A 13,231-nucleotide genomic window follows, 5' to 3' on the forward strand; every position below is an offset into this window, starting at 1 on the left:
AGAGAGAAGTAGAGCCACCCAAATAACATCAGAGGAATAAAGCGACCGAAGAGAGGCTGCGATAAACATAGCTGTATATAGCTTAGCACGCATGCTAACGTTGCCTTCTAGTTAGCTAGCTACGTCGCAACGGCCACGCAGAGAACAACATCAGAAGGCGATAGTTAGAAGACAGGGTTTACAACTGTATTTCAATGGTATTTTTACATAAAAGCAGGTTCGAGCATTATGTCCTGCTCTGGTAACCTGGTTTGGGATGTTAACAAGCGTTCCATTGGATATAATGACCCGAATGCTGTCAGGATCAACTACTTAGGTAAGAGCTCCTGCCTGTGTCCAAAATAATTTGCAATAACACACACACAGCTACAGTGAACGTCGACCAGTTAGTTAGCTATGTTTTCGATTAGATTACTAACATGTGAAATACAAGCTGACAACAATGCAGCGAACTTGTTTCCCCACTTCAGACACCAATGGCGTTGATTGGTTTAATTGCAATGATCGCTTGCCTTTCCGCGTGGGCAGCTTGCTATTTTGTAACAATACCCCTCTTGCCACAGCAAGCTAGCAATGCCTTTTTAGGTAGCTATAGCTAACTAGCACAATTGCTGATTTGTGCCAGTTCCCTTTGGTGAAAGTGGAGGTTATTAAAATAGCTGTGGTTACATTTCATTTGTGAATTTAAATATCCGAATTTGATGTTTGATTGACCAATTATTTCCTCACATAGGTTACAAGTTGTAGCTGGAGGAAATGTCTATATGCACCTGCTGTCTAGTCTACCCTTTGTCCTTACAAAATCAAGAATAATGGCTGGTTATTTTAAGACGACGTTTCTGCAGAATATAGAGAACGAGTTTCAGGCCTAGTCATCCGGAGTTTTGATTATTGCAATTTGCCCACTTGCTAATTAAATTAGTAGAGCTGCCAAATCTCACGCAGTAGCCTAGAGACACACGCATTTGAGCCTTTTATCACGCTCACTCGACACATCTTATCTCACACATCGAAAAGTAGTGGTTTTATTTTTCTAATTAATCAAGTATATTCAATGCGTTAACTGTGCTGCAAATTGTTTAGAAATCGGAGCATCGACACTTCCAATTTAATAACATCACGAGCGGAACCTATATTATTATTATTATTATTGGCCTGTCTTGCAACAGCATTGTGAACCGCGGCACATTAAAGCATATGATTGGTCTAGTTATGTAATGAATCAAGGTGATTGGATGCGCGTTTTAAAGAAAAAGCCCCTCAAGATTAGAGGAGTTGAATGGAGAAATTTTGTCAACAACATTATTTTGCTGTTACTCCCTATTGCAGAATGCAGCCTTTTGACAGCATGTACTGAAGTCGATTTAATCCATATTTGTTTAGTCCCCTCGTTTGGTGATGGGCATTTAGGCTGTGACAACGAAAAGGCAGCAGACAGACCTACAGTATGTTTTAGCAGGGAAGTTTGGTGGGGTCATTGGTATTAATACGTGTCACATATCAGTTTGCAAACAATGTAGTAAAAATAATTATAATAATATAGTTAATAAAGCCTTATACAAACATGGTCTTGAGTAAGGCCGTTCCAAATTGCAGGTGTTCAGCCTAGCTCAATATTCTGTCATTCATTTTTTAATGTAACCTTTATTTATTTAACTAGGCAAGTCAGTTAAGAACAAATTCTTATTTACACTGACGGCCTAACCCGGACAACGCTGGGCCAATTGTGCGCCGCCCTATGGGACTCCCGATCATGGCCGGTTGTAAAACAGCCTGGATCTGTAGTGATGCAGTGACTTAGGAGCCACTCATGGGGACACTGTCACTGCAAAATCTAGGGGAGAGCTTGAAAATTCAAGCCTTTTGGGTGCTGCCATAGAGTTACAATTGAAGTGCCCATCCAAGAAGGCTCAAGGTCATTGGCCACAGATAAGTTGACACCAAATCACGTTATCTACCATTGCTTTGATTGGACTGATGTCAACATCATACTTTCAAAATCTTAGCTAGCAGTCACCATCATGAATCAAGCTGACAATCTACTGGCAAATACTTTTCAATCCTTGTCATATCAAGAGAAATTATAGATGCAATGTATCGGTGCTCATCGGCCATTGGACATAAACATTACACAACAAATTCAACAATGAGCTGTTTTGGAAGGAATCATTGGCTATATCTAATAATCACTCGCCTGATATTCAGTGGAGTGGGGATGTGGTCCAAGTCTGGGTTTAAGGGTCTATATTCTAAGCTTAAAAGGATACACATTCAACAATAGCCATACTGTCAATCCAGCATGACTTCTGTCGCGTTCAAAACAACTAGGAAATCTCAGACTTCAGTGTGTTCAAGAAAACTGGGAACTCTGGAAAAAAAAAAAAGAAGCTCTGACTGAGAATACGTTTTGAATGGTCATCACACTCGGAAGTCGGGAACTCGGACCTCTTTCTAGAGCTCTGACCTGAAGATCACTGACTTCATGATTCAACGCTGTTTTTTTCCTTGAGTTCCCAGTTGTCTTGAAAGTACCATAAATCCAGAGAATGCCAGACTTTGATGACAACATTTTCCCACGAAGGACCTCCTCCTCTACCTTCCTGCACAACAAGCTGAGTCCAAAAATGTCTTGCATAAATGAGGTAATATGCCAGGGAAATGTGTGTACTGTAGCTAAGAAAGTAATACTAAGTGTATTAGAGGTCGACCGGTTCTGATTTTTCAGCGTTTAAATAATGCAAATCAAAGTGTTGGAGAAGAAAGTAAAAGTGCAATATGTGCCATGTAAGAAAGCTAACGTTTAAGGTCCTTGCTCAGAATATGAGAACTTATGAAAGCTGGTGGTTCCTTTTAACATGAGTCTTCAATATTCCCAGGTAAAAAGTTTTAGGTTGTAGTTATTATAGGAATAATAGGACTATTTCCCTCTACCATTTGTATTTCATATACCTTTGACTATTGGATGTTCTTATAGGCACTTTAGTATTGCAAGTGTAACAGTATAGCTTCCGTCCCTCTCCTCGCCCCTATCTGGGCTCGAACCAGGAACACATCGACAACAGCCACCCTCGAAGCAGCGTTACCCATGCAGAGCAAGGGAAACAACCACAGGCTCCGAGCGAGTGACGTTTGAAACGCTATTAGCGCACGCTAACTAGCTAGCCATTTCACTTCGGTTACACCAGCCTAATCTTGGGAGTTGATAGGCTTGAAGTCATAAACAGCGCAATGCTTGACGCACAACGAAGAGCTGCTGGCAAAACGCACGAAAGTGCTGTTTGAATGAATGTTTACACGCCTGCTTCTGCCTGCCACCACTCAGTCAGATACTTAGATACTTGTATGCTCAGTCAGATTATATGCAACGCAGGACACGCTAGAGGAATAAAGTAATATCATCAACCATGTATAGTTAACTAGCGATTATGATTGATTGTTTTTATAAGATAAGTTTAATGCTAGCTAGCAACTTACCTTGGCTTACTGCATTTTTGTAACAGGCAGTCTCCTTGTGGAGTGCACAAGGACTAGTTAACTGTAAGGTTGCAAGATTGCATCCCCCGAGCTGACAAGGTGAAAATCTGTCATTCTGCCCCTGAAGGAGGCAGTTAACCCACCATTCCTAGGCCATCATTGAAAATAAGAATGTGTTCTTAACTGACTTGCCTAGTTAAATAAAGGTGTAAAAAAAAAAAAATCTGTGTCCAAAAATTCAGATTGTTATGAGAACTTCTAATTAATCGGCAATTTTGATTAATTGGTCGACCTCTAAAGTGTATGTTCTGTAGTAAGCTGTTAGTAGCCCATGTGCCTCACCCTCATAATTTAGCCTACTGTTCTGACTTGGTGGTGCACATGTAGCCTATAGCCTGTTTTAAAGAAAGGTCATAATCAAATACTGTAAGAGCTTTCATTGTATTGTCCATGTTCTTAATTCTGTCGCTGTACATTTTTATTTATTTTATATTTATATTTATATTTACGCCGTCCATCCGAGCTTGCTCATGAATGTCTTAATCTAAATTATGGATTGCCTTTTAAGAGCTCGTCGTCCCCTTATACCATATTTGTACATTTCAAGTGTCAGTAGAAACCACATTTGTTTAAGCAAGTCAGCCATGTCAGCTATTTTTTTATAGGCAGTAAATGAGGTTGAGTGAACTGTTTAGCTGGCAGACAAGGCTCCGCTGATGGCCAGGTGTAGCAGTGGTAATGTGTTGGGACTGCGGTCGGGACTCTGCAGTTGGGACATCTTTATGTAGGCCCTAACAGTTTGTGGGCAATGTTTGTCACTGTTATTGTGCAATTCATGTATTGTTTAGTGTTGGGTAGTAGCTTTGCATTCATCAGCAAAGACGACGTGCAAGCTGATAGTATTTTGGGCAACCAAATTGAAGTCAAAATGATTAATGAAGTGTGTCAGCTGTATGGTGATTTGCGATTCATAACTAACTTCCATTTTACCGGTACAACCAGTAGTAATAGGCCAACCAATAACACCACGACGGAATGCGTTTGAAGTGATAATGCGCCGCCGAGAACAGCTAGCATGTTCAGTAAAGTACATCGCCAGTGGCACGCACACAGATCAGCAGGTGGGGGCTTTTTGTGGCAGCCAGACGAGACAATCGAAGAAAGATGCGGTGAGCAAAGTTACTGGGCTCAAATTTAGTCAAGCTTGATCTATGTAGATTGATGCTTCTAATTGTGCATGTTATAAACAATTATTTTTTTTGATGATGAAAGGTTATACTCTATATGGCTGGATGTATGTACAGTATATCACAAAAGTGAGTACACCCCTCACATTTTTGTAAATGAGTATATCTTTTCATGTGACAACACTGAAGAAATGACACTCTGCTACAATGTAAAGTAGTGCGTGTACAGCTTGTATAACAGTGTAAATTTGCTGTCCCCTCAACATAACTCAACACACAGCCATTAATGTCTAAACCGCTGGTAACAAAAGTGAGTACACCCCTATGTGAAAATGTCCAAATTGTGCCCAAAGTGTCAATATTTTGTGTGGCCACCATTTTCCAGCACTGCCTTAACCCTCTTGGGCATGGAGTTCACCAGAGCTTCACAGGTTGCCACTGGAGTCCTCTTCCACTCCTCCATCACGGAGCTGGTGGATGTTAGAGACCTTGTACTCCTCCACCTTCCGTTTGAGGATGCCCCACAGATGCTCAATAGGGTTTTAGGTCTGGAGACATGCTTGGCCTGTCCATCATCTTTATCCTTAGCTTCTTTAGCAAGGCAGTGGTCGTCTTGGAGGTGTGTTTGGGATCGTTATCATGTTGGAATACTGCCCTTCGGCCCAGTCTCCGAAAGGAGGGGGATCATGCTCTGCTTCAGTATGTCACAGTACATGTTGACATTCATGGTTCCCTCAATGAACTGTAGCTTCCCAGTGCCGGCAGCACTCATGCAGCCCCAGACTGTGACACTCCCACCACCATGCTTGACTGTAGGCAAGACACACTTGTCTTTGTACTCCTCACCTGGTTGCCGCCACACACGCTTGACACCATCTGAACCAAATACGTTTATCTTGGTCTCATCAGACCACAGGACATGGTTCCAGTAATCCATGTCCTTAGTCTGCTTGTCTTCAGCAAACTGTTTGCGGGCTTTCTTGGTCATCATCTTTAGAAGAGGCTTCCTTCTGGGACGACAGCCATGCAGACAAATTTGATGCAGTGTACCGCGTATGGTCTGAGCACTGACAGGCTGACCCCCCCACCCCTTCAACCTCTGCAGCAATGCTGGCAGCACTCATTCGTCTATTTCCCAAAGACAACCTCTGGATATGACGCTGAGCACGTGCACTCAACTTCTTCTTTGGTCGACCATGGCGAGGCCTGTTCTGAGTGGAACCTGTCCTGGAGTGGCCTAGCCAGTCTCCAGATCTCAACCCCATAGAAAATCTTTGGAGGGAGTTGAAAGTCCGTGTTGCCCAGCAACAGCCCCAAAACATCACTGCTCTAGAGGAGATCTGCATGGAGGAATGGGCCAAAATACCAGCAACAGTGTGTGAAAACCTTGTGAAGACTTACAGAAAACGTTTGACCTCTGTCATTGCCAACAAAGGGTATATAACAAAGTATTGAGATAAACTTTTGTTATTGACCAAATACTTATTTTCCACCATAATTTGCAAATACATTCATTAAAAATCCTACATTGTGATTTTCAGGATTTTTTTTCTCATTTTGTCTGTCATAGTTGAAGTGTACCTATGATGAAAATTACAGCCCTCTCTCATCTTTTTAAGTGGGAGAACTTGCACAATTGGTGGCTGACTAAATCCATTTTTGCCCCACCGTATGTACATATTCTCATTCACCCCTTTTTAGATTTGTGTGTATTAAGTAGTTAGATCACTTGTTAGATATTACTGTGCTGTCGAAACCAGAAGCACAAGCATTTTACTACACTCGCATTAATATCTGCTAACCATATGTATGTGACCAATACAATTTGATTTTGTTATTGTGAAATTGCAGGAAATGAGCTTTTAAACAGTAAAATCTTCCTGGGAAGCCAAACTCAGTCCCCTGTCTAGGGGTTATGAAATTAACAGAGCAAATCTCACTCCTAGCTTCTTTTTTTTTCTTTTTTTAAGTTGGCAGCCCTGAATTAGTAAATATGATTGAAGACATTCTTCTGTCTGACTATCAAACCTTGGCATTTGATGGCAAGAAACAATGTAAACATTTAACATAAAACCATTGCTGAACTTGAACTGTGTGCAATTACTAACATCCAGACAGGTCAAATGCTCTCTTTCGCAGTCTCTCTTTTCATTTCTTAGACAATTTTCCAATGTTTATCTCCCACTGGGTTCTGGCATCTGTTAGAGGTTGGGCGATACTAAAGAATTTATGCTCATGTAAAATCAGTTTGAAGTAACTGAAAAAAAATCAGTCGTATCCTAAATGAATGAGGAAGAACCCATACAGCAGCTAATTGGGATCCATAATAAAACAACAAATTGGGGCCATGGTGTCTTGTGTATTTTCAAACCCATTATTTTCCCCCCCCCCGTATCAAATCAAATGTTATTAGTCACATGCACCGTATACAACAGTTGTAGACCTTACAATGATGCTTTCTTACGAGCCCCTAACCAACAATGCAGCGCTCAGTCTAGTGTTGATATATACAGATAGAACATTCAACACATGCAGTAGACCCCATACACATTAGCTTTCCCTCCTACCCATCCAGTTCTCCGCTGTGTGTGTGTGTGTGTGTGTGTGTGAGGGACGGGGCCAGGAATTGAATAATTGATCATAATCTTTGACACCCTGCTGGATTTCACAGAACTACAGCACAAACACCGTCATTGCTTCCTTCCGCCCAGACACGGCTCTCCATTCATCTCAGTTACGTTTCATGGGTGACAGATTTAATTGAGACACAACATGAGCACATGTTGGAGGATTCCGTAAGAAAAACCAACAGCCAAAGCTTTAAAATCAGAGTGAGTGTTCAAAGGCACTGGCAATGCCGTTTGTTTTCTTTGACTCACAGGAAAATAATCCATTGATTCGGGGCAAATGGGCTACTCAAAATATAACTCATAGAGACTCCGCTGAATCCGCTTAAGTGGGAATTGTACTGGGAATTAGAATTGGGAATTGTACTGGCAGGAGACCACTTTTGTGATAGTAAATTCATCAGGGACCCCCTCAAAATCATAACACAAAAATGGTCACCGATTTAGGTACTGGGCAACCACCCAGGGCGGCATCTTGCCTGGGGCAGCACTGAGCACCAGCACAAAAAAATTTGGAATGTTGACATTTGCACGATCGGTTTTCTATCGCTCATTTGAACGTCACGTCAATGATATCATGTCACCGTGTGGGACTGTGGGTCAATGATATCATGTCACCGTGTGGGACTGTGGGTCAATGATATGTCATCGTGTGGGACTGTGGGTCAATGATATCATGTCACCGTGTGGGACTGTGGGTCAATGATATCATGTCACCGTGTGGGACTGTGGGTCAATGATATCATGTCACCGTGTGGGACTGTGGGTCAATGATATCATGTCACCGTGTGGGACTGTGGGTCAATGATATCATGTCACCGTGTGGGACTGTGGGTCAATGATATCATGTCACCGTGTGGGACTGTGGGTCAATGATATCATGTCACCGTGTGGGACTGTGGGTCAATGATATCATGTCACCGTGTGGGACTGTGGGTCAATGATATCATGTCACCGTGTGGGACTGTGGGTCAATTAACCTTGTCGGAGTGGGCGCCCACTCCTTGTCGGAGTGGGCGCCCTGATTCTAGTTTGTGAGCTAGGCAGTCTCCCACTCAGGTGGGGGTGGGGGTAGGTTGACCTCAGGTCTCCCCACTGGAAGCCCAAGGTAGGGGGAGTGGGTTTCTATCAAAAAGCACACCTCTAACTTTGTACAGTACTAATGCAATTGGTTAAATCGGTCACACTGTGAAATGCTACCAAATAAACCACAATTCATTCATAATACTGTGAATATATAGTTTCAGACAAATTGTTGAATTTTTTTCTGGTTTGTATGAAATCTTTTAAGAATAATATTAAACCAGTCTGCACACCACCAAGGTGAATTGGTTTCATCTTGACTCTTGGTTGACAGTATTGGGGGATGGGTAATGTATTGGCGCTCAAGTGCCAAATCAACATATTTGTTTCTATTTGTCTTTGTTAATTCTTTTTGATTTTTATGAGTCTTATTTTTGTATATATTTGTATATTTATATAGTTAAGTGTTTTGATAATTTATTTGTGTTGTTCCAAATGTCTGAATAAAAATTAGTCAGTGCAGAATGGTGTTATTTATTATTATTATTTTTTTTTTTTGGCGCTGAAGGGGGGGGTTCGCCCAGGGAGCCATACAAGCTAGAACCGCCACTGAGTGGCTTACAAGGAGTTTAAAAATGACTGCTGCAACGCATGGCTGGACTACCAAGTCTTGGGCCCTGGGAAATAAAATTTTCAAGGCCCCCCTCTTTGTATCGGAGAGGAAATGTTAGTGTCAAAGGTCATTTCCTGTAACTCTACACATTTAGTCACGGGACAGAAGGACAACTTTGCCGTTTTTAAATGCTTCGATTAAAGTGCATTTATGTTTATAAATGTTTTTGTGGGAATACAAAAAGTATTGAGTTGACAACTGGATCATTGATGGAGTACAGTGGATTCCTGTGAACCTCCCCGTTGTATCTAACAGTAGCCAATATTGTAAATAAGTAATATTACATTGGATTTTATTGCACCCTCTAAACTTGTTCCACGAACTCCTTTGCCAAATTTGTTGAATCTGTTGTTACTGGCACATCTATCTATTTATAAGTAAATAAATTATATACATACACACGTTATATTATTACCCTGCAGTACCCCATTTTGGGAACCACTGGTCTAGAGAAGATAACCTAGTCTCTTTCAACAGCTGCAGTGCCTGCAAGGAACAGAGTCCTATGAGTATGGAACACCAGACTACATGATCTTAAGAGTAAACCGTAGGCATATGACAGAGGCTACGGTTCAGTTATATGACCACAACGGTCCACTGTTACTATAATGACAACATGTATTGGGTTACTTTATTCCTTTTCCCCCTGATATTTCTTCATTGCCCGCAGCAGCGTAGTGGTTGTTTACAAACCTTCAGCTGTCTTCTCCTACACGCCACTCTTCCTGGGGTTGGCTCTCCATTACACTGACTGGCATCCCAAGGGTGTGGACCAGGACTAGGCTGGTGTTTCTCTGGTAGTTTGGGTACTGGTTATGTGCACTTAACTCAGAGGACACTGACTTGAAACTGCTCAAGGCTTTTACTTTTTCCTTCACAAAAAGCTACGATGCCGTGATCAAACATGACGTTGTTTTTATATGCCTAGGCTATACATAAAAAATCGAATTCAATGTTTTCATGTTCTGTGCTTATGGTAGGCTATGTGATTTCCCCCTTCCATCTGTTGTGTTGCCCTCAGTTGAAATCCATGTTAGCGATGTCCACTGTTCTTTTATTGTGTTTCATTGTGTGATGCCACACTTGCTGGTGGAGAATAGTAATCAAGCTCCATAGAATCTTACTGCCATTTTTGTTATTCACCCTTCAAGAGGATTATGAAATACTATGCATATGATCCTTGGTATTTGTTTGCTATAAAAACACGTACCAAGCTCTACTAGGCTGACTGACATGTTGAATCAGGGCGTTGTCCCTGTGAGGACTGAGGAGTGCACTGCCTCCTTCCAATTACTAATGCCTACAGATTTGGTTATGTTGACATTTCCTATTGAGACATAGCGTTTAGGCTGATCTAGTATGTTAAGCTTTATGATGAATCTGATCTCTGTGAGTCAGTAGGAGAGGTCGACGATTATGAATTTTCAACGCCGATACCGATTTTATTGGAGGACCAAAAAAAAGACGATACCGATTAATCGGCCAATTTTTTTTTATTGATTTTGATTTGTAATAATGACAATTACAACAATACTGAATGAACATTTATTTTAACTTAATATAATACATCAATAAAATCAATTTAGCCTCAAATAAATAATGAAACATGTTAAATTTGGTTTAAATAATGCAAAAACAAAGTGTTGGAAGAAAGTAAAAGTGCAATATGTGCCATGTAAGAAAACTAACGTTTAAGTTCCTTGCTCAGAACATGAGAACATATGAAAGCTGGTGGTCCTTTAACATGAGTCTTCAATATTCCCAGGTAAAAAGTTTTAGGTTGTAGTTAATATAGTATTTATAGGACTATTTCTCTCTATACCAGACTCTGCGTGCAAAGAATGCAAGAGAAGTGACACAATTTCACCTGGTTAATATTGCCTGCTAACCTGGATTTCTTTTCGCTAAATATGCAGGTTTAAAAATATATACTTATGTGTATTGATTTTAAGAAAGGCATTGGTGTTTATGGTTCGGTAAAGTCGTGAACAATTGTGCTTTGTTAGGTAGGTATAGGTATTGTAGGACTATTTCTCTCTATACGATTTGTATTTCATATAGCTTTGACTATTGGATGTTCTTATAGGCACTTTAGTATTGCAGGTGTAATAGTATAGCTTCCGTCCCTCTCCTCGCTCCTACCTGGGCTCGAACCAGGAACACATCGACAACAGCCACCCTCGAAGCAGCGTTACCCATCGCTCCTCAAAAGCCGCGGCCCTTGCAGAGCAAGGGGAACAACTACTCCAAGTCTCAGAGCGAGTGACGTTTGAAACGCTATTAGCGTGCACCCCACTAACTAGCTAGTCATTTTACATCGGTTACACCAGCCTAATCTCAGGAGTTGATAGGCTTGAAGTCATAAACAGTGCAATGCTTGAAGCATTGCGAAGAGCTGCTGGCAAAACGCACGAAAGTGCTGTTTGAATGAATGCTTACGAGCCTGCTGGTGCCTTCCATCGCTCAGTCAGACTGCTCTATCAAATCATAGACTTAATTATAACATAATAACACACAGAAATACAAGCTTTAGGTCATTAATATGGTCGAATCCGGAAACTATCATCTCGAAAACAAAACTTTTTTTTTTTTCAGTGAAATACGGAACCGTTCGGTATTTTATCTAACGGGTGGCATCCATCAGTCTAAATATTCCTGTTACATTGCACAACCTTCAATGTTATGTCTGGCAAATTAGTTTGCAACGAGCCAGGCGGCCCAAACTGTTGCATATACCCTGACTCTGCGTGCAAGAGAAGTGACACAATTTCCCCTGGTTAATATTGCCTGCTAACTTGGATTTCCTTTAGCTGAATATGCAGGTTTAAAAATATATACTTCTGTGTATTGATTTTAAGAAAGGCATTGATGTTTATGGTTAGGTACAGTCATGCAACGATTGTGCTTTTTTTCGCAAATGCGCTTTTGTTAAATCATCCCCCGTTGGGCGACGTTGTCTGTCTTTGTTAGGAAGATCTTCACACAGTTCGCAACGAGCCAGGCGGCCCAAACTGCTGCATATACCCTGACACTGTTGCAAGAGAAGTGACACATTGTCCCTAGTTAAAATATATTCATGTTAGCAGGCAATATTAATTAAATATGCAGGTTTAAAAATATATACTTGTGTATTGAAGAAATGCATTGATGGTTAGGTACACATTGGAACAACGATACGCACCGCATCGATTATATGCAACGCAGGACACGCTAGATAAACTAGTAATATCATCAACCATGTGTAGTTAACTAGTGATTATGATTGGTTGATGGATTGTTTTTTTTAATAAGATAAGTTTTTAACGCTAGCTAGCAGCTTATCTTGGCTTCTTACTGCATTCGCGTAACAGGCAGGCTCCTCGTGGAGTTCAATGTAAGGCAGGTGGTTAGAGCGTTGGACTAGTTAACCGTAAGATTGCAAGATTGAATCCCGGAGCTGACAAGGTAAAAATCTGTCGTTCTGCCCTGAACAAGGCAGTTAACCCACCGTTCCTAGGCCATCATTGAAAATAAGACTGTGCTCTTCACTGACTTGCCTAGTTAAATAAAGATGAAATAAAAAAAGTAAAAAATCGGTGTCCAAAAATACCGATTTCCGATTGTTATGAAAACTTGAAATCATCCCTAATTAATCGGTCGACCTCTAGTCAGTAGTGAGGAAGTTGCTTTAAGAGACATCTAGAGGTGTGATCTTCTGCAGGTTTCAAATCCTCTGTTCCCCAAAGATGAATAACAATTCGGCCTACAACATGCTTGAAAAGCTACAGTATCAACCACCGCGCAGTGTGTAGCAACAAGCTATGTTCATTGTATCCTTTGTGATATTGACTCAAAGATGCCTCTGCTCTCATAAACATAATGGAAATGACAGACACTAAGTGCTGACCAGGCCATTCAGGATATCAGCCATCTTCAAACCGTCCCAGACAGTCTCAGTTACTGATAGGATGCAAATATTAGCAGACATCTCTATCCACACCAGTGGTTTAAGCAGAGACAGTATTGAAAGCGAGACATTCCACTCCCTGATTTTTTTCTGATCGGGGTGGGACCAACCTAGTCTACTTTTTGCCCCTGCCTTGCGGAGGGTTTCCCCAGGGCAAGACTTCTTACTGGCAGTTTTTTTCTGGTCGCAGTGGGGACAATAAGTAGACCAGAGCCAGCTGTTCCGTCTCTCGCATGAGCATGCCAGATAATATGGAGGAACCGTTGGCGCATGTGGGAAAAGCACGCTCACGCGAGAGGAA

General features: G+C 41.3%; 1 protein-coding gene across 6 annotated transcripts in view; it reads left to right on the top strand.

The window, feature by feature from the left end:
• The window catches only part of LOC139405325 (DDB1- and CUL4-associated factor 6-like), a 56,322-nt gene continuing 43,091 nt past the window's right edge, over positions 1–13,231 (top strand). For 3 of the 6 annotated variants that reach the window (XM_071147711.1, XM_071147712.1, XM_071147713.1), the window contains exon 1: positions 1–316. In XM_071147711.1, coding sequence (XP_071003812.1) covers positions 229–316 — 88 coding nt within the window. In that variant the 5' untranslated portion in view covers positions 1–228. The remainder of the gene's footprint in view (positions 317–13,231) is intronic. The other 3 variants (XM_071147707.1, XM_071147708.1, XM_071147709.1) reach the window with 1 other exon arrangement.

This window comes from Oncorhynchus clarkii, chromosome 3, assembly GCF_045791955.1.
Source record: "Oncorhynchus clarkii lewisi isolate Uvic-CL-2024 chromosome 3, UVic_Ocla_1.0, whole genome shotgun sequence".
NCBI lineage: Eukaryota > Metazoa > Chordata > Actinopteri > Salmoniformes > Salmonidae > Oncorhynchus > Oncorhynchus clarkii.